Below are 21,950 nucleotides of genomic sequence, written 5' to 3'. Positions count from 1 at the left end.
TCAATGGGACCAAGTGAAAGCTCTACCAGTTCCACAGCACTAAAAATAAATGTAGTAAAAAAAGTCCATCCAGATTCAACCCATGTGTAGTAAACAATAGAGGACGCTTCAGCACAAGATATCCCCCCCAACTAGAAGCTGATGGACTAAATTAGTCCAATAAACGTAATCTCTATTCAGTACCACTAACTAGGACCAGATGCATTGAGGCTCTCAGATTCAGCAGGTCTTCAAGAGAAACTGTACAAGAGAGATTCATTTGTCCTTTAACATAATGAGCGTTTGGGCCATCTGTATGTGGAGGCAAATCTAAGAGCTAAACATTTCAGAGGGAAATAAGCATATAAAAAAAAAAAAAAAACTATTAATATATCCTTCGTAAAGGTTGCTTCCCTTTAATTACATTACAGGCTTATGTTTATTGTAAACCCTCAATAGACAAATACTAGGAAGTCAAGTACTGAGCCTGTTGAGGCTTTCACGTTCGACATGGAAGTTCAGATTTTAGTAAAAATAAGAATTTACTTACCGATAATTCTATTTCTCGGAGTCCGTAGTGGATGCTGGGGTTCCTGAAAGGACCATGGGGAATAGCGGCTCCGCAGGAGACAGGGCACAAAAAGTAAAGCTTTAGGATCAGGTGGTGTGCACTGGCTCCTCCCCCTATGACCCTCCTCCAAGCCTCAGTTAGATACTGTGCCCGGACGAGCGTACACAATAAGGAAGGATTTATGAATCCCGGGTAAGACTCATACCAGCCACACCAATCACACTGTACAACCTGTGATCTGAACCCAGTTAACAGTATGATAACAGCGGAGCCTCTGAAAAGATGGCTCACAACAATAATAACCCGATTTTTGTAACTATGTACAAGTAATGCAGATAATCCGCACTTGGGATGGGCGCCCAGCATCCACTACGGACTCCGAGAAATAGAATTATCGGTAAGTAAATTCTTATTTTCTCTATCGTCCTAGTGGATGCTGGGGTTCCTGAAAGGACCATGGGGATTATACCAAAGCTCCCAAACGGGCGGGAGAGTGCGGATGACTCTGCAGCACCGAATGAGAGAACTCCAGGTCCTCCTTAGCCAGGGTATCAAATTTGTAGGATTTTACAAACGTGTTTGCCCCTGACTAAATAGCCGCTCGGCAAAGTTGTAAAGCCGAGACCCCTCGGGCAGCCGCCCAAGATGAGCCCACCTTCCTTGTGGAATGGGCATTTACATATTTTGGCTGTGGCAGGCCTGCCACAGAATGTGCAAGCTGAATTGTATTACACATCCAACTAGCAAAAGTCTGTTTAAAAGCAAGAGCACCCAGTTTGTTGGGTGCATACAGGATAACAGCAAGTCAGTTTTCCTGACTCCAGCCGTCCTGGAACCTATATTTTCAGGGCCCTGACCACATCTAGCAACTTGGAGTCCTCCAAGTCCCTAGTAGGCGCAAGACACCACAATAAGCTGGTTCAGGTGAAACACTGACACCACCTTAGGGAGAGAACTGGGGACGAGTCCGCAGCTCTGCCCTGTCCGAATGGACAAACAGATATGGGCTTTTTTTGAGAAAAAAACCACCAATTTGACACTCGCCTGGTCCAGGCCAGGTCCAAGAGCATGTTCACTTTTCATGTGAGATGCTTCAAATCCACAGATTTGACTGGTTTTAAACCAATGTGTTTTGAGGAATCCCAGAACTACGTTGAGATCCCACAGTGCCACTGGAGGCACAAAAGGGGGTTGTATATGCAATACTCCCTTGACAAACTTCTGGACTTCAGGAACTGAAGCCAATTCTTTCTGGAAGAAAAATCGACAGGGCTGAAATTTGAACCTTAATGGACCCCAATTTGAGGCCCATAGACACTCCTGTTTGCAAGAAATGCAGGAATCGACCGAGTTGAAATTTCTTCGTGGGGCCTTCCTGGCCTCACACCACGCAACATATTTTCGCCACATGTGGTGATAATGTTGTGCGGTCACCTCCTTTCTGGCTTTGACCAGGGTAGGAATGACCTCTTCCTGAATGCCTTTTCCCTTAGGATCCGGCGTTCCACCGCCATGCCGTCAAACGCAGCTGCGGTAAGTCTTGGAACAGACATGGTACTTGCTGAAACAAGTCCCTTCTTAGCGGCAGAGGCCATAAGTCCTCTGTGAGCATCTCTTGAAGTTCCGGGTACCAAGTCCTTCTTGGCCAATCCGGAGCCATGAGTATAGTTCTTACTCCTCTACGTCTTATAATTCTCAGTACCTTAGGTATGAAAAGCAGAGGATGGAACACATACACCGACTGGTACACCCACGGTGTTACCAGAACGTCCACAGCTATTGCCTGAGGGTCTCTTAACCTGGCGCAATACCTGTCCCGTTTTTTGTTCAGACGGGACGCCATCATGTCCACCTTTGGTAATTCCCAACGGTTTACAATTATGTGGAAAACTTCCCCATGAAGTTCCCACTCTGCCGGGTGGAGGTCGTGCCTACTGAGGAAGTCTGCTTCCCAGTTTCCATTCCCGGAATGAAACACTGCTGACAGTGCTATCACATGATTTTCCGCCCAGCGAAAAGTCCTTGCAGTTTTTGCCACTGCCCTCCTGCTTCTTGTGCCGCCCTGTCTATTTACGTGGGCGACTGCCGTGATGTTTTATCCCACTGGATCAATACCGGCTGACCTTGAAGCAGAGGTCTTGCTAAGCTTAGAGCATTATAAATTTACCCTTAGCTATATTTATGTGGAGAAAAATCTCCAGACTTGATCACACTCCCTGGAAATTTTTTTCTTGTGTGACTGCTCCCCAGCCTCTCGGGCTGGCCTCCGTGGTCACCAACATCCAAAACTGAATGCCGAATCTGCGGCCCTCTAGAAGATGAGCACTCTGTAACCACCACAGGAGAGACACCCTTGTCCTTGGATATAGGGTTATCCGCTGATGCATCTGAAGATGCGATCCGGACCATTTGTCCAGCAGATCCCACTGAAAAGTTCTTGCATGAAATCTGCCGACTGGAATTGCTTCGAAGGAAGTCACCATTTTTTTTACCATGGCCCTTGTGCAATGATGCACTGATTTTAGGAGGTTCCTGACTAGCTCGGATAACTCCCTGGCTTTCTCTTCCGGGAGAAACACCTTTTTCTGGACTGTGTCCAGAATCATCCCTAAGCACAGGAGACTTGTTGTCGGGAGCAGCTGCGATTTTGGAATCTTTAGAATCCACCCCTGCTGTTGTAACAGTATCCGAGATAGTGCTACTCCGACCTCCAACTGTTCCCTGGACTTTGCCCTTATCAGGAGATCGTCCAAGTAAGGGATAATTAAGACGCCTTTTCTTCGAAGAAGAACCATCATTTCGGCCATTACCTTGGTAAAGACCCGGGGTGCCGTAGACAATCCAAACGGCAGCGTCTGAAACTGATAGTGACAGTTCTGTACCACGAACCTGAGGTACCCTTAGTGATAAGGGCAAATTTGGGACATGGAGGTAAGCATCCCTGATGTCTCGGGACACCAGATAGTCCCCTTCTTCCCGGTTCGTTATCACTGCTCTGAGTGACTCCATCTTGATTTGAACCTTTGTAAGTGTTCAAATTTTTTTAGATTTAGAATAGGTCTCACCTAGCCTTCTGGCTTCAGTACCACAATATAGTGTGGAATAATACCCCTTTTCTTGTTGTAGGAGGGGTAATTTAATTATCACCTGCTGGGAATACAGCTCGTGAATTTTTTCCCATACTGCCTCCTTGTCGGAGGGAGACCTTGGTAAAGCAGCCTTCAGGAGCCTGCGCAGGGGAAACGTCTCGACATTCCAAACTGTACCCCTGGGATACTACTTGTAGGATCCAGGGGTCCTGTACGGTCTCAGCGTCATGCTGAGAGCTTGTCAGAAGCGGTGGAACGCTTCTGTTCCTGGGAATGGGCTGCCTGCTGCAGTCTTCTTCCCTTTCCTCTATCCCTGGGCAGATATGACTCTTATAGGGACGAAAGGACTGAAGCTGAAAAGACGGTGTCTTTTTCTGCAGAGATGTGACTTAGGGTAAAAACGGTGGATTTTCCAGCAGTTGCCGTGGCCACCAGGTCCGATGGACCGACCCCAAATAACTCCTCTTCCTTTATACGGCAATACACCTTTGTGCCGTTTGGAATCTGCATCACCTGACCACTGTCGTGTCCATAAACATCTTCTGGCAGATATGGACATCGCACTTACTCTTGATGCCAGAGTGCAAATATCCCTCTGTGCATCTCGCATATATAGAAATACATCCTTTAAATGCTCTATAGTCAATAAAATACTGTCCCTGTCAAGGGTATCAATATTTTTAGTCAGGGAATCCGACCAAGCCACCCCAGCTCTGCACATCCAGGCTGAGGCGATCGCTGGTCGCAGTATAACACCAGTATGTGTGTATATACTTTTTATGATATTTTTCCAGCCTCCTGTCAGCTGGCTCCTTGAGGACGGCCCTATCTATAGACGGTACCGCCACTTGTTCTGATAAGCGTGTGAGCGCCTTATCCACCCTAAGGGGTGTTTCCCAACGCGCCCTAACTTCTGGCGGGAAAGGGTATACCGCCCATATTTTCTATCGGGGGGAACCCACGCATCATCACACACTTCATTTAATTTATCTGATTCAGGAAAAACTACGGTAGTTTTCACATCCCACATAATACCCTCTTTTGTGGTACTTGTAGTATCAGAAATATGTAACACCTCCTTCATTGCCCTTAACGTGTGGCCCTAATAAGGAATACGTTTGTTTATTCACCGTCGACACTGGATTCAGTGTCCCTGTCTGTGTCTGTGTCGACCGACTAAAGTAAACGGGCGTTTTAAAACCCCTGACGGTGTTTTTGAGACGTCTGGACCGGTACTAATTGTTTGTCGGCCGTCTCATGTCGTCAACCGACCTTGGCGCGTGTTGACATTATCACGTAATTCCCTAAATAAGCCATCCATTCCGGTGTCGACTCCCTAGAGAGTGACATCACCATTACAGGCAATTGCTCCGCCTCCTCACCAACATCGTCCTCATACATTTCGACACACACGTACCGACACACAGCACACACACAGGGAATGCTCTGATAGAGGACAGGACCCACTAGCCCTTTGGAGAGACAGAGGGAGAGTTTGCCAGCACACACCAAAAACGCTATAATTATATAGGGACAACCTTATATAAGTGTTTTCCCTTATAGCATCTTTTTTATATATTTCTAACGCCAAATTAGTGCGCCCCCTCTCTGTTTTAACCCTGTTTCTGTAGTGCAGTGCAGGGGAGAGCCTGGGAGCCTTCCCTCCAGCCTTTCTGTGAGGGAAAATGGCGCTGTGTGCTGAGATAGGCCCAGCCCCTTTTTCGGCGGCCTCGTCTCCCGCTCTTAACGGATTCTGGCAGGGGTTAAATATCTCCATATAGCCCCCGGAGGCTATATGTGAGGTATTTTTAGCCAAAAAAGGTTTTCATTTGCCTCCCAGGGCGCCCCCCTCCCAGCGCCCTGCACCCTCAGTGACTGCCGTGTGAAGTGTGCTGAGAGGAAAATGGCGCACAGCTGCAGTGCTGTGCGCTACCTTAAGAAGACTGAGGAGTCTTCTGCCGCCGATTCTGGACCTCTTCTCGTTTCAGCATCTGCAAGGGGGCCGGCGGCGAGGCTCCGGTGACCATCCAGGCTGTACCTGTGATCGTCCCTCTGGAGCTAATGTCCAGTAGCCAAGAAGCCAATCCATCCTGCACGCAGGTGAGTTCACTTCTTCTCCCCTAAGTCCCTCGTTGCAGTGATCCTGTTGCCAGCAGGACTCACTGTAAAATAAAAAACCTAAGCTAAACTTTTCTAAGCAGCTCTTTAGGAGAGCCACCTAGATTGCACCCTTCTCGGCCGGGCACAAAAATCTAACTGAGGCTTGGAGGAGGGTCATAGGGGGAGGAGCCAGTGCACACCACCTGATCCTAAAGCTTTACTTTTTGTGCCCTGTCTCCTGCGGAGCCGCTATTCCCCATGGTCCTTTCAGGAACCCCAGCATCCACTAGGACGATAGAGAAAATAATAATTTACTTACCGATAATTCTATTTCTCATAGTCCGTAGTGGATGCTGGGGACTCCGTCAGGACCATGGGGAATAGCGGCTCCGCAGGAGACAGGGCACAAAAGCAAGCTTTTAGGATCACATGGTGTGTACTGGCTCCTCCCCCCATGACCCTCCTCCAAGCCTCAGTTAGGTACTGTGCCCGGACGAGCGTACACAATAAGGAAGGATCTTGAATCCCGGGTAAGACTCATACCAGCCACACCAATCACACCGTACAACTTGTGATCTGAACCCAGTTAACAGTATGATAACAAAGAAGTAGCCTCTAAAAAAAAAAAAATGGCTCACAACAATAATAACCCGATTTTTGTAACAATAACTATGTACAAGTATTGCAGACAATCCGCACTTGGGATGGGCGCCCAGCATCCACTACGGACTATGAGAAATAGAATTATCGGTAAGTAAATTCTTATTTTCTCTAACGTCCTAGTGGATGCTGGGGACTCCGTCAGGACCATGGGGATTATACCAAAGCTCCCAAACGGGCGGGAGAGTGCGGATGACTCTGCAGCACCGAATGAGAGAACTCCAAGTCCTCTTTAGCCAGAGTATCAAATTTGTAAAATTTTACAAACGTGTTCTCCCCTGACCACGTAGCTGCTCGGCAAAGTTGTAATGCCAAGACCCCTCGGGCAGCCGCCCAAGATGAGCCCACCTTCCTTGTGGAGTGGGCTTTAACAGTTTTAGGCTGTGGCAGGCCTGCCACAGAATGTGCAAGTTGGATTGTGCTACAGATCCAACGAGCAATCGTCTGCTTAGACGCAGGAGCACCCATCTTGTTGGGTGCATACAAGATAAACAACGAGTCAGATTTTCTGACTCCAGCTGTCCTTGAAATATATATTTTCAATGCTCTGACAACGTCCAGTAACTTGGAGTCCTCCAAGTCGCTAGTAGCCGCAGGCACCACAATAGGCTGGTTCAAGTGAAAAGCCGAAACCACCTTAGGGAGAAAATGAGGACGTGTCCGCAGTTCTGCCCTGTCCGAATGGAAAATCAGATATGGGCTTTTGTACGATAAAGCCGCCAACTCTGAAACTCTCCTGGCTGAAGCCAGGGCCAGTAGCATGGTTACTTTCCATGTAAGATACTTCAAATCTACCGATTTGAGAGGCTCAAACCAATGAGATTTGAGAAAAACCAAAACTACTTTTAGATCCCACGGTGCCACTGGAGGCACAATTGGGGGCTGTATATGTAGTACACCCTTGACAAAAGTTTGTACTTCAGGCACTGAAGCCAATTCTTTCTGGAAGAAGATTGATAAGGCCGAAATTTGAACTTTAATAGACCCCAATTTTAGGCCCATAGACAATCCTGCCTGCAGGAAATGTAGGAATCGACCCAATTGAAATTCTTCCGTTGGGGCCTTCTTGGCTTCACACCACGCAACATATTTTCTCCAAATGCGGTGATAATGTTGTGCGGTCACTTCCTTCCTAGCTTTAATCAAGGTAGGAATAACTTCCTCTGGAATGCCCTTTTCTTTTAGAATCCGGCGTTCAACCGCCATGCCGTCAAACGCAGTCGCGGTAAGTCTTGGAACATACAAGGTCCCTGCTGAAGCAGATCCCTTCTTAGAGGTAAAGGCCACGGATCTTCCGTGAGCATCTCTTGAAGTTCCGGGTACCAAGTTCTTCTTGGCCAATCCGGAGCCACTAGTATTGTTCTTACTCCCCTTTTCCGTATAATTCTCAGTACCTTTGGTATGAGAGGCAGAGGAGGGAACACATACACGGACTGGTACACCCACGGTGTTACCAGAGCGTCCACAGCTATTGCCCGAGGGTCTCTTGACCTGGCGCAATATCTGTCCAGTTTTTTGTTGAGGCGAGACGCCATCATGTCCACCTTTGGTTTTTCCCAATGGTTCACAATCATGTGGAAAACTTCCGGATGAAGTCCCCACTCTCCCGGGTGAAGGTCGTGTCTGCTGAGGAAGTCTGCTTCCCAGTTGTCCACTCCCGGGATGAACACTGCTGACAGTGCTATGACATGATTTTCCGCCCAGCGAAGAATCCTTGCAGCTTCTGTCATTGCTCTTCTGCTTCTCGTGCCGCCTTGTCTGTTTACGTGGGCGACTGCCGTGATGTTGTCCGACTGGATCAACACCGGCTGACCCTGAAGCAGCGGTTTCGCCAGGCTTAGAGCATTGTAGATCGCTCTTAGCTCCAGTATAATTTATGTGAAGAGACGTCTCCAGGTTGGACCATACACCCTGGAAGTTTCTTCCCTGTGTGACTGCTCCCCAGCCTCGTAGGCTGGCATCCGTAGTCACCAGGACCCAGTCCTGTATGCCGAACCTGCGGCCCTCTAACAGATGGGCACTCTGCAACCACCACAGGAGAGACAACCTTGTTCTTGGTGACAGTGTTATCCGCTGATGCATGTGCAGATGCGATCCGGACCATTTGTCCAGCAGATCCCACTGAAATATTCGTGCGTGGAATCTGCCGAATGGAATTGCTTCGTAAGAAGCCACCATCTTTCCCAGGACTCTTGTGCATTGATGTACTGACACATTTCCTGGTTTTAGGAGGTTCCTGACAAGTTCGGATAACTCCCTTGCTTTCTCCTCCGGGAGAAACACCTTTTTTCTGAACAGTGTCCAGAATCATTCCCAGGAACAGCAGACGAGTTGTCGGTGTCAATTGAGATTTTGGAAGATTCAGAATCCACCCGCGTTGTTGAAGCACTACTTGGGTTAGTGCTACCCCGACTTCCAGCTGTTCTCTGGACCTTGCCCTTATCAGGAGATCGTCCAAGTAAGGGATAATTAATACGCCTTTTCTTCGTAGAAGAACCATCATTTCGGTCATTACCTTGGTAAAGACCCGAGGTGCCGTGGACAAACCAAACGGCAGCGTTTGAAACTGATAATGACAGTCTTGTATCACGAACCTGAGATACCCTTGGTGTGAGGGGTAAATTGGGACATGCAGATAAGCATCTTTTATGTCCAGGGACACCATGAAGTCCCCTTCTTCCAGATTCGCTATCACTGCTCTTAGTGACTCCATCTTGAATTTGAATTTCTGTATGTACAGGTTCAAGGATTTCAGATTTAGAATAGGTCTTACCGAACCGTCCGGCTTCGGTACCACAAATAGTGTGGAATAATACCCCTTTCCCTGTTGTAGGAGGGGTACCTTGATTATCACCTGCTGAGAATACAGCTTGTGAATGGCTTCCAATACCGTCGCCCTTTCTAAGGGAGACGTTGGTAAAGCAGACTTTAGGAACCGGCGAGGGGGAGACCTTTCGAATTCCAACATGTAACCCTGAGATACTATCTGCAGGATCCACGGGTCCACCTGTGAGCGAGCCCACTGATTGCTGAAAATCTTTAGTCGACCCCCCACCGCTCCTGAGTCCGCTAGTAAAGCCCCAGCGTCATGCTGATGGCTTTGTAGAACCCGGGGCGGGCTTCTGTTCCTGGGCAGGGGCTGCTTGCTGCCCTCTCTTACCCTTTCCTCTGCCTCGGGGCAGATAAGACTGTCCTTTTGCCCGCTTGTTTTTATAGGAGCGAAAGGACTGCGGCTGAAAAGACGGTGTCTTTTTCTGTTGGGAGGGGGTCTGAGGTAAAAAAGTGGATTTGCCGGCAGTTGCCGTGGCCACCAGATCCGATAGACCGACCCCAAATAATTCCTCTCCTTTATATGGCAATACTTCCATATGCCTTTTGGAATCCGCATCACCTGACCACTGTCGCGTCCATAAACTTCTTCTGGCAGATATGGACATCGCATTTACTCTCGATGCCAGAGTGCAAATATCCCTCTGAGCATCTCGCATATAAAGAAACGCATCCTTTAATTGCTCTAAAGTCAATAAAATACTGTCCCTATCCAGGGTATCAATATTTTCAGTCAGGGAATCCAACCACACTACCCCAGCACTGCACATCCAGGCTGAGGCTATTGCTGGTCGGAGTATAACACCAGTATGTGTGTAAATACTCTTCAGTGTAGTTTCCAGCCTCCTATCTGCTGGATCCTTGAGGGCGGCCGTATCAGGAGACGGCAACGCCACTTGTTTTGATAAACGTGTGAGCGCTTTATCCACCCTAGGGGGTGTTTCCCAGCGCGCCCTAACCTCTGGTGGGAAAGGGTATAATGCCAATAACTTCTTTGAAATTAGCAGTTTTCTATCGGGGTTAACCCACGCTTCATCACACACGTCATTCAATTCCTCTGATTCTGGAAAAGCTACAGGTAGTTTTTTCACCCCCCACATAATACCCCTTTTTGAGGTACCTGCAGTATCAGAGATCTGCAAAGCCTCCTTCATTGCCGTGATCATATAACGTGTGGCCCTATTGGAAAATACGTTTGTTTCTTCACCGTCGACACTAGATTCATCTGTGTCGGTACCTGTGTCGACTGACTGAGGTAAGGGACGTTTTACAGCCCCTGACGGTGTCTGAGACGCCTGAGCAGGTACCAACTGGTTTTCCGGCCGTCTCATTTCGTCAACTGACTTTTGTAATGTACTAACATTATCACGTAATTCCATAATTAAAGCCATCCATTCCGGTGTCGACTCCCTAGGGGGTGACATCACCATTACCGGCAATTGCTCCGCCTCCATACCAACATCGTCCTCATACATGTCGACACACACGTACCGACACACAGCAGACACACAGGGAATGCTCTTATCGAAGACAGGACCCCACTAGCCCTTTGGGGAGACAGAGGGAGAGTTTGCCAGCACACACCAAAAGCGCTATAAAATGTATATAAACAACCCTAAAAGGTGTTGTTTCTGTTATATGCGCTTTAAATATATAAATATCGCCAAAATATGCCCCCCTTCTCTTTGTTACCCTGTTTCTGTAGTGCAGTGCAGGGGAGAGTCCTGGGAGCCTTCCTCACAGCGGAGCTGAGCAGGAAAATGGCGCTGTGTGCTGAGGAGAATAAGCCCCGCCCCCTTTTCGGCGGGCTTTTCTCCCGGGTTTTGAGATATCTGGCCTGGGTTAAATACATACATATAGCCTCAATGGCTATATGTGATGTATTCCTTTGCCATAAAAGGTATTAAATATTGCTGCCCAGGGCGCCCCCAGCAGCGCCCTGCACCCTCCGTGACCGGTCAGTGTGAAGTGTGTAGCAACAATGGCGCACAGCTGCAGTGCTGTGCACTACCTTCATGAAGACTGAAGAGCCTTCTGCCGCCTGTTTCCGGACCCTCGATCTTGAGCATCTGTAAGGGGGATCGGCGGCGCGGCTCCGGGACGAACCCCAGGGTGACCTGTGTTCCGACTCCCTCTGGAGCTATGTCCAGTAGCCTAAGACTCCAATCCATCCTGCACGCAGGTGAGTTGAAAATCTCTCCCCTAAGTCCCTCGATGCAGTGAGCCTGTTGCCAGCAGGACTCACTGAAAATAAAAAAAACCTAAAAACTTTTTCTAAGCAGCTCTTTAGGAGAGCCACCTAGATTGCACCCTGCTCGGACGGGCACAAAAACCTAACTGAGGCTTGGAGGAGGGTCATGGGGGGAGGAGCCAGTACACACCATGTGATCCTAAAAGCTTGCTTTTGTGCCCTGTCTCCTGCGGAGCCGCTATTCCCCATGGTCCTGACGGAGTCCCCAGCATCCACTAGGACGTTAGAGAAACCTGATTTCCAGAGTAGTGTACATTTATGCAGAAGCTAGCCTTTTATTAAAATGAGGAAATCTACACAACTACAGTTTCCTGATTTACAGGCAATAATACCCCTTTCACATCGCACAAATAACCCGGTACCGACACGGCATATTGCCGTGTCGAACCGGGTCAGTGTGCGATGTGAAAGCACACTGGGCGATTTAGCGGGTCGCCTGACCCGGTAAATCAACCCGGTAAAAAAGAAGGGTTTTACCAGGGTTGATTACCGGGTCAGGTGCGGTGTGAATGGGAGCCGTGTCGATGCGACACGGTTCCCATTCACAAGATAGGGAGAGGCGGCGCTGGAGATGAGCTCATCTCCCGACGCCGCCTCCACCCCTGCTGCTGCTGCGGCCTCCGTTGTCATGGCAACCGACCCGGTATATTGCCGGGTCGGGAAGCCTGCAACGGAGCGCAAATGCCGGATCCCACCCGGTAAGTACACGTTTGTCTTACCGGGTAGGACCCGGCATTTGCGGTGTGAATGCAGCATTAGAGATCCCCTATTAAGTAATTAATCCAACCAACCACAGAGAGCGCCTGGTCACTGCATTAAGCTACCCCCAAACTTTTACAGCTTTCCATATTTGTTGGAAAGATCAGAGCTAGTGTCACAATGTAAAGAGTTGGAGGAGCTCACCACCAAAATTGATGGGGAGGCCCATAAAAATAAGAATTTACTTACCGATAATTCTATTTCTCGGAGTCCGTAGTGGATGCTGGGGTTCCTGAAAGGACCATGGGGAATAGCGGCTCCGCAGGAGACAGGGCACAAAAAAGTAAAGCTTTACTAGGTCAGGTGGTGTGCACTGGCTCCTCCCCCTATGACCCTCCTCCAGACTCCAGTTAGGTACTGTGCCCGGACGAGCATACACAATAAGGGAGGCATTTTGAATCCCGGGTAAGACTCATACCAGCCACACCAATCACACCGTACAACTTGTGATCTAAACCCAGTTAACAGTATGACAACAGAAAGGGCCTCTTAAAGATGGCTCCTTAACAATAACCCGAATTAGTTAACAATAACTATGTACAAGTATTGCAGATAATCCGCACTTGGGATGGGCGCCCAGCATCCACTACGGACTCCGAGAAATAGAATTATCGGTAAGTAAATTCTTATTTTCTCTATCGTCCTAAGTGGATGCTGGGGTTCCTGAAAGGACCATGGGGATTATACCAAAGCTCCCAAACGGGCGGGAGAGTGCGGATGACTCTGCAGCACCGAATGAGAGAACTCCAGGTCCTCCTTTGCCAGGGTATCAAATTTGTAAAATTTTACAAACGTGTTCTCCCCCGACCACGTAGCTGCTCGGCAGAGTTGTAATGCCGAGACCCCTCGGGCAGCCGCCCAAGATGAGCCCACCTTCCTTGTGGAGTGGGCTTTTACAGTTTTAGGCTGTGGCAGGCCTGCCACAGAATGTGCAAGTTGAATTGTGTTACAAATCCAACGAGCAATCGACTGCTTAGAAGCAGGTGCGCCCAACTTGTTGGGTGCATACAATATAAACAGCGAGTCAGATTTTCTGACTCCAGCCGTCCTTGCAATGTATATTTTTAAGGCTCTGACAACGTCCAACAACTTGGAGTCCTCCAAGTCGCTAGTGGCCGCAGGCACCACAATAGGTTGGTTCAGATGAAATGCTGATACCACTTTAGGGAGAAAATGCGGACGAGTCCGCAGTTCTGCCCTATCCGAATGGAAGATTAGATAAGGACTTTTATAAGATAAAGCCGCCAATTCAGATACTCTCCTGGCAGAGGCCAGGGCTAGTAACATAGTCACTTTCAATGTGAGATATTTCAAATCCACCTTTTTCAATGGTTCAAACCAATGGGATTTGAGGAAATCTAAAACTACATTTAGATCCCACGGTGCCACCGGAGGCACCACAGGAGGCTGTATATGCAGTACTCCCTTGACAAAAGTCTGGACCTCAGGGACAGAGGCCAATTCTTTTTGGAAGAATATTGACAGGGCCGAAATTTGAACCTTAATGGATCCCAATTTGAGACCCATAGATAATCCTGATTGCAGGAAATGTAGGAAACGACCCAGTTGGAATTCCTCCGTCGGAACCTTCCGATCCTCGCACCACGCTACATATTTTCGCCAAATGCGGTGATAATGTTTCACGGTGACTTCCTTCCGTGCCTTAATCAAGGTAGGAATGACTTCTTCTGGAATGCCTTTCCCTTTTAGGATCTGGCGTTCAACCGCCATGCCGTCAAACGCAGCCGCGGTAAGTCTTGAAAAAGACAGGGACCCTGCTGTAGCAGGTCCCTTCTCAGAGGTAGAGGCCACGGTTCGTCCGTGAGCATCTCTTGAAGTTCCGGATACCAAGTCCTTCTCGGCCAATCCGGAACCACTAGTATTGTTCTTACTCTTCTTTGCCGTATGATCTTCAATACCTTTGGTATGAGCGGCAGAGGAGGAAACACATACACTGACTGGTACACCCAAGGAGTTACCAGTGCGTCCACAGCTATTGCCTGTGGATCTCTTGACCTGGCGCAATATTTGTCCAGTTTCTTGTTGAGGCGAGACGCCATCATGTCTACAATTGGTCTTTCCCAACGGTCTATTAACATGTTGAAGACTTCTGGATGTAGACCCCACTCTCCCGGATGAAGATCGTGTCTGCTGAGGAAGTCTGCTTCCCAGTTGTCCACGCCCGGGATGAACACTGCTGACAGTGCTATCACGTGATTCTCCGCCCAGCGAAGAATCTTGGCAGCTTCTGCCATTGCACTCCTGCTTCTTGTGCCGCCCTGCCTGTTTACATGGGCGACCGCCGTGATGTTGTCCGACTGAATCAACACCGGCTTTCCTTGCAGGAGAAGTTCCGCCTGGCTTAGAGCATTGTAGATTGCTCTTAGTTCCAGAATGTTTATGTGAAGAGACTTTTCCAGACTCGTCCATACTCCCTGGAAGTTTCTTCCTTGTGTGACTGCTCCCCAGCCTCTCAGGCTGGCGTCCGTGGTCACCAGGATCCAATCCTGAATGCCGAATCTGCGGCCTTCTAATAGGTGAGCCTTCTGCAACCACCACAGAAGTGACACCCTTGTCTTTGGTGACAGGGTTATTCGCAGGTGCATCTGCAGATGCGACCCTGACCATTTGTCCAACAGATCCCTTTGGAATATTCTTGCATGGAATCTGCCGAATGGAATTGCTTCGTAAGAAGCCACCATTTTTCCCAGGACTCTTGTGCATTGATGTACTGACACTTTTCCTGGTTTTAGGAGGTTCCTGACCAGATCGGATAACTCCTTGGCTTTTTCCTCTGGAAGGAAAACCTTTTTCTGAACCGTGTCCAGAATCATTCCTAGGAACAGCAGACGAGTTGTCGGGATTAAATGGGATTTTGGAATATTCAGAATCCACCCGTGTTGTCTTAGCACCTCTTGAGATAGTGCTAAAGCTGTCTCCAGCTGTTCTCTGGACCTTGCCCTTATTAGGAGATCGTCCAAGTATGGGATAACTAATACGCCTTTTCTTCGAAGAAGAATCATCATCTCGGCCATTACCTTGGTAAAGACCCGAGGCGCCGTGGACAATCCGAACGGCAGCGTCTGAAACTGATAGTGACAGTTTTGAACAATGAACCTGAGGTACCCCTGGTGTGCGGGGTAAATCGGAACGTGTAGATACGCATCCTTGATGTCCAAGGATACCATAAAGTCCCCTTCTTCCAGGTTCGCTATCACTGCTCTGAGTGACTCCATCTTGAACTTGAACTTTTTTATGTAGAGGTTCAAGGACTTCAGATTTAGAATAGGCCTTACCGAGCCATCCGGCTTCGGTACCACAAATAGAGTGGAATAATACCCCTTTCCTTGTTGTAATAGGGGTACTTTGACTATCACCTGCTGAGCGTACAGCTTGTGAATGGCTTCCAACACCCTCTCCCTTTCGGAAGAGACGGTTGGTAAGGCAGACTTCAGGAAACGATGAGGAGGATCCGTCTCTAATTCCAACCTGTACCCCTGAGATATTATCTGCAGGATCCAGGGGTCTACCTGCGAGTGAGCCCACTGCGCGCTGTAATTTTTGAGACGGCCCCCCACTGTCCCCGAGTCCGCTTGAGAGGCCCCAGCGTCATGCTGAGGTTTTTGTAGGAGCCGGGGAGGGCTTCTGTTCCTGGGAAGGAGCTGCCTGTTGGTGTCTCTTCCCTCTTCCTCTGCCTCGTGGCAGGTACGACAAGCCCTTTGCTCTCTTATTTTTGTAGGAGCGAAAAGGCTGCGGTTGAAAGGTCGGTGCCTTTCTCTGTTGGGGAGTGACTTGAGGTAAAAAAGTGGATTTCCCGGCAGTAGCCGTGGCCACCAAGTCTGATAGACCAACTCCAAATAACTCCTCCCCTTTATACGGCAAAACCTCCATGTGACGTTTTGAATCCGCATCGCCTGTCCACTGTCGTGTCCATAAGGCTCTTCTGGCTGAAATGGACATAGCACTCACCCGAGATGCCAGTGTGCAAATATCCCTCTGTGCATCACGCATATAGATAAATGCATCCTTTATTTGTTCTAACGACAGTAAAACATTGTCCCTATCTAGGGTATCAATATTTTCAATCAGGGATTCTGACCAAACTACTCCAGCACTGCACATCCAGGCAGTTGCTATAGCTGGTCGTAGTATAACACCTGCATGTGTGTATATATTCTTTTGAATAACTTCCATCTTTCTATCTGATGGATCCTTAAGTGCGGCCGTCTCAGGAGAGGGTAACGCCACTTGTTTGGATAAGCGTGTGAGCGCCTTGTCCACCTTAGGGGGTGTTTCCCAGCGCGCCCTAACCTCTGGCGGGAAAGGGTATAATGCCAATAACTTTTTTGAAATTATCAACTTTTTATCAGGAGCAACCCACGCTTCATCACACACGTCATTTAATTCTTCTGATTCAGGAAAAACTGTTTGTAGTTTTTTCACACCATACATAATACCCTGTTTTACGGTATCTGTAGTATCAGCTAAATGTAACGTCTCCTTCATTGCCAAAATCATATAACGTGTGGCCCTACTGGAAAATACGTTTGAATTTCTACCGTCGTCACTGGAATCAGTGCCCGTGTCTGGGTCTGTGTCGACCGACTGAGGCAAAGGGCGTTTTACAGCCCCTGACGGTGTTTGAGGCGCCTGGACAGGCATTAATTGATTGTCCGGCCGCCTCATGTCCTCAACTGACTGTTTAAGGGAAGATAAACCATCACGTAATTCCACAAATAAAGGCATCCATTCTGGTGTCGACCCCCTGGGGGGTGACATCTGCATATTTGGCAATTGCTCCGCCTCCACACCAATATCGTCCTCATACATGTCGACACCACGTACCGACACACACCGCAAACTCACAGGGAATGCTCTAATGAAGACAGGACCCACTAGCCCTTTTGGGGAGACAGAGGGAGAGTCTGCCAGCACACACCACAAAGCGCTATATATACAAGGGATATCCTTATATTAAGTGCTCCCTTATAGCTGCTTTAATATATATATATATAGCCATTAATGTGCCCCCCCTCTCTGTTTTACCCTGTTTCTGTAGTGCAGTGCAGGGGAGAGACCTGGGAGCCGTTCTGACCAGCGGAGCTGTGACAGAAAATGGCGCCGTGTGCTGAGGAGATAGGCCCCGCCCCTTTTTCGGCGGGTTCTTCTCCCGCTATTTTTCCAGTCAGGCAGGGGTTAAATATCTCCATATAGCCCCTATGGGCTATATGTGAGGTATTTTTAGCCTTGTATAAGGTTTATATTTGCCTCTCAGAGCGCCCCCCCCCAGCGCTCTGCACCCTCAGTGACTGCCCAGTGAAGTGTGCTGAGAGGAAAATGGCGCACAGCTGCAGTGCTGTGCGCTACCTTATGAAGACTGAGGAGTCTTCAGCCGCCGGTTTCCGGACCTCTTCACGCTTCAGCATCTGCAAGGGGGTCGGCGGCGCGGCTCCGGGACCGGACTCCACGGCTGGGCCTGTGTTCGATCCCTCTGGAGCTAATGGTGTCCAGTAGCCAAGCAGCAAATCCACTCTGCATGCAGGTGAGTTTACTACTTTCCCCCTAAGTCCCACGTTGCAGTGATCCTGTTGCCAGCAGGACTCACTGTAAAGAAAAAAACCTAAACTAAACTTTCTCTAAGCAGCTCTTTAGGAGAGCCACCTAGATTGCACCCTTCTCGTTCGGGCACAAAATCTAACTGGAGTCTGGAGGAGGGTCATAGGGGGAGGAGCCAGTGCACACCACCTGACCTAGTAAAGCTTTACTTTTTTGTGCCCTGTCTCCTGCGGAGCCGCTATTCCCCATGGTCCTTTCAGGAACCCCAGCATCCACTTAGGACGATAGAGAAAAGGATTAATAGTGATAATCCTATTCATATAGGAGTATAACATACAGGACAGGCGGTACATTTTCTTATTCTAGTTTGGCTCATGAACCCTACATGTGTATATATAGTGTCCTGTAGAACTGAGCCCTATAATACAGCTTTATCAACAGAATTGGTGAATATTCCTGTCTGAGGCTTTTACGAAAAATGGGTAGGGGGGAAAAAAAAAAAAAAAAAAAAAAAAAAAAAGGTTTTATTCAATAATCATTCAATTGAAGTCAAAGCTGCAGTCTGTCGAAAAAACTGCAGTTTTCGACTTTTTTTTAGGTCGGAAAGGGGTTCCGACCTATTCAATATAGCCCCAAATTATTAGACAAGTCGAGGAATTCGACTTGTCGAAAAACACGTGGATCGGCGGAATAGCTGCAAATCCACAGGCTTGTGTCGAAAACGGTGCCAAAACAGACAGGTTTTGGGCCCCTTTTCGACCATCTCAATTCGACTTTAAAATAAGTCGAAGTGAGATGGGGAAAGCAGCGCGGGCTGACGGGGGAAAGCAGCGCGGGCTGACGGGGGAAAGCAGCGCGGGCTGACGGGGGAAAGCAGCGCGGGCTGACGGGGGAAAGCAGCGCGGGCTGACGGGGGAAAGCAGCGCGGGCTGACGGGGGAAAGCAGCGCGGGCTGACGGGGGAAAGCAGCGCGGGAGGATGTCACAGCCGCCGCTCACAGCAGCGCCCACCCGGCTCCAGCTGAAGCAGGGTGGACGCTGCCATGAGCGGCAGCTTTGATATGGGGACGGGGGGAGAGGCAGAGACGGGGGGGAGCCACACTACAGCAGCAGCTATATAGCCGCTGCTGTAGCGCCGCTCTGCCCGCGCATCTCAATTAGACTTTTTGAAAAGCAGAGTTGAGATGACATTGAATAGACCAGGTCGGATCTATTCCGACAAATGAATGTCTGAATGGATCAGACTTCAATTGAATATACCCCTAACATTCTTTAGCACAGTATTATGGATTATAAAACCACCACCATACTAAAGAAAGTGTCAGCACCCATAGTTTCCTGTCTACCTATAACAACCTCTTGAAAACCAACAGTGCTGTATAATGATCATTGTTGCCTGGAAGCTTAATACTTACCACACCATCAATAGCCATGTACAGCAACCTCCTGGGCCTCACAATGTTAAATAACCTGTCCATATACTCAAAAATTGCAACCATCATTTCATCTTCATTTTTGGGTGCCGGCCTGAAATTTGGAGAAGTGAAAAGCATTACAGTTGGATCTGAAATGGCATGCAGAGAAATAAAAATCTATGATAAAGCAAGTTACTTGTCTTCTGGGTGAGTACATGGATGAATGATGCCATTCATATCCAAATACAAGTTATCAAACTCCACTTCATTTGGATTTGGTTTGCTGGTATCAACTGGTATCTTGATTGCATTGCATTCTTTATGCTGTGGAGAGATAGGGAAATAAAAAAATTAAAAAAAAAACATAGTAAGATTAATTCAACAATGAAACAAAACCAAAAACGTAGCTTTCAGCAGCCCATAAAGCAAATCTAGGCATAGGCTTGATCTAAAAAACACAAATCAAGGCGCACCTACAGATATCTGCTAATAGTTGACCAACAAACTGTCCGTCACTGAACGTGAATCTTAGTTCTGTTGTGCTACACCAAAATCCCACCACATTATAAAAGGGTCTAGTCAAGGTAAACATATGGGGAGGGGCGATTAAAACTCAGTACTTTGGCGGCCATCAGAGCAATTCAATTATTGCTCCAAATCGGGCAGCAATTACTTTTTATATGACCAAGAGCATCGGGAGTGGCTAAAACAGACTAAACTAGTGCCCGCAACGCGAAAAATAAATGGGACACTTTATGCACATTTCGGCTTACCACCTCTGGAGACTGCAAGCAGAAATGATGGCAAAGGCAGTGGCCACGCCCGAACGGCAGCAACAATTGAATTGATGTAGGGTGCCATCTAGTGGCGAACACCTAAATAAAACAAATTGAATCGCTCCCTTAGTGCTGCATTTGGCTGCTTTGTAAAATAACCACCATGAAATAAGTCTCCATGCCACCAGGATCTTCTCTCTGGGCTTGGAATTATTAACTGCCACAGAAATACACAAGATGGTGGCAAAGGGATATTTTCCCTATTGAAACCCATTCTGCTACACAAAGAATAAAACAAAAAACACAAGAATCTGAACTACCTTGTTGTTATTCTCTAGTGGTACTGCAGAAAAACCTAAAACATTCTCCTCACAACTTTTTCGTCTGTCCTCACTGCCTTATATATATCCATCTTGCTGCTTACAAAGTACAAGCAGTTCTGCTTCAGCAAATGCAATAAATCATTAATCCAATAAGAGTATTTCTTGATACATAATTCCAGCTATATGAAAACAACTTTGTCAAACCATGCACTATCCGCTAAAAGCCACAACAAACACTCCTTTGGTCTTACTGCTTCAGCAAATAGGTTTATTTTGTAATTCACCAACTCATTAGGAGAGTAGAGCAATGGACCTGTAGAGAAGTTGCCCATAGTAAATCAGGTTCTACCAACCATTGTATAGAATGTACGTGATAAAAGTTTCCTCGATGCTGATTGACTGCTATGGGCAACATCTCCACTGGTCCACTTACACACTTTTTACTGCTTGACACATCAGCCTCAAAAGCCTTTCAGACATGGAAACAAGGTGCTGGAAAAATTCCTTAGATATACTGGTCCATGCTGACATGATAGCACTACACAGCTGCTGCAGATTCATCAGCGACACAATCGTGCTACAAATCTCCATTTCCAGCTCATCCCAAACATGCACCTATAGGATTGATATCTGGTGACTGGAGGCCACTGATGTACAATGAACTCCTGGTCTTATTTGCGGAACCACCTTGAGATGAAGCAGGGGGGAAGGTAACTGTTAAAGAGGATCTATGTCCAGTGTGAGGTCTATTCATACTTGCTTACTCTCCAGGAATGGCTGGAAGGCTCCTGAAAATCATGTGGTGCTCCCGGAAGAGAGGTCAAGTCTCCCGGCTGTACGCTGTCAGGCCGCATTGCTCAGCAACCCCCTACGCTGCAGTTCAAAGTGGGTGGTCCAGGTGTGTCAGATGACACGGAATTGCGTCATTGTGGACCCGCCCCCTGCCTCTCAATGCTGTTAATCTCAGCATTGAGTTGCAGGGAGCAGGGCCACGATGATGCGATCACGTGGCCATGCACACTTCCACCTCTGTCACATCGACACCACACCCCTCCCTGTGCCGACCTGGCTGCCCCCTCCCGCATGGGGCAGCCAGTATATCGGTAAGCATGTGTCTATTGCCAATGGGTGGTGGGAGGAAAGGTTTACAATTGGGATCTATAGATATGCCTAGGACAGAGGTTCTCAAACTCTGTCCTCGGGGGCCCACGCAGTGCATGTTTTGCAGGTCTCCTCACAGAATCGCAAGTGAAATAATTAGCTCCACCTGTGGACCTTTTAAAATGTGTCAGTGAGTAATTAATACACCTGTGCACCTGCTGGGTTACCTGCAAAACATGCACTGTGTGGACTCCCGAGGACCGAGTATGAGAACCTCTGGCCTAGGAGGTGTCTCTCACCCCTTCCTATTTGTTTCAATAACATATTTCAATTTATTTTAGAAATGTACTTTTATTTTTTTTTGGGGGGGGGGGGGGCTGGGGAAGAGAACCAAAGAAACAGGGTTGGCTGGTTTAAACCAAATGTTTTTTGTTTTTTAAATAAAACCACTCTTTTATTATGCAGTTCGTACAGGCACGGCGCCGTGACAAAAAAAAAAAAAAAAAAAAATAAGAATTTACTTACCGATAATTCTATTTCTC

General features: G+C 48.0%; 1 protein-coding gene across 1 annotated transcript in view; it reads right to left on the bottom strand.

Annotated features, from left to right (window-relative positions):
• XRN2 (5'-3' exoribonuclease 2) overlaps nt 1-21,950 on the bottom strand; it is a 188,747-nt gene that overhangs the window by 91,967 nt on the left and 74,830 nt on the right. Inside the window, exons 2-3 of the mRNA XM_063918183.1 lie at nt 19,405-19,532; nt 19,209-19,320 (exon numbers count right to left, since the gene is read on the bottom strand). Coding sequence (XP_063774253.1) covers nt 19,209-19,320; nt 19,405-19,532 — 240 coding nt within the window. The remainder of the gene's footprint in view (nt 1-19,208; nt 19,321-19,404; nt 19,533-21,950) is intronic.

Source organism: Pseudophryne corroboree, chromosome 4 (genome assembly GCF_028390025.1).
Source record: "Pseudophryne corroboree isolate aPseCor3 chromosome 4, aPseCor3.hap2, whole genome shotgun sequence".
Classification (NCBI taxonomy): Eukaryota; Metazoa; Chordata; class Amphibia; order Anura; family Myobatrachidae; genus Pseudophryne; species Pseudophryne corroboree.
Note: the sequence above shows the minus strand (reverse complement) of the source record. Positions and strands in the feature narration are given on the sequence as shown.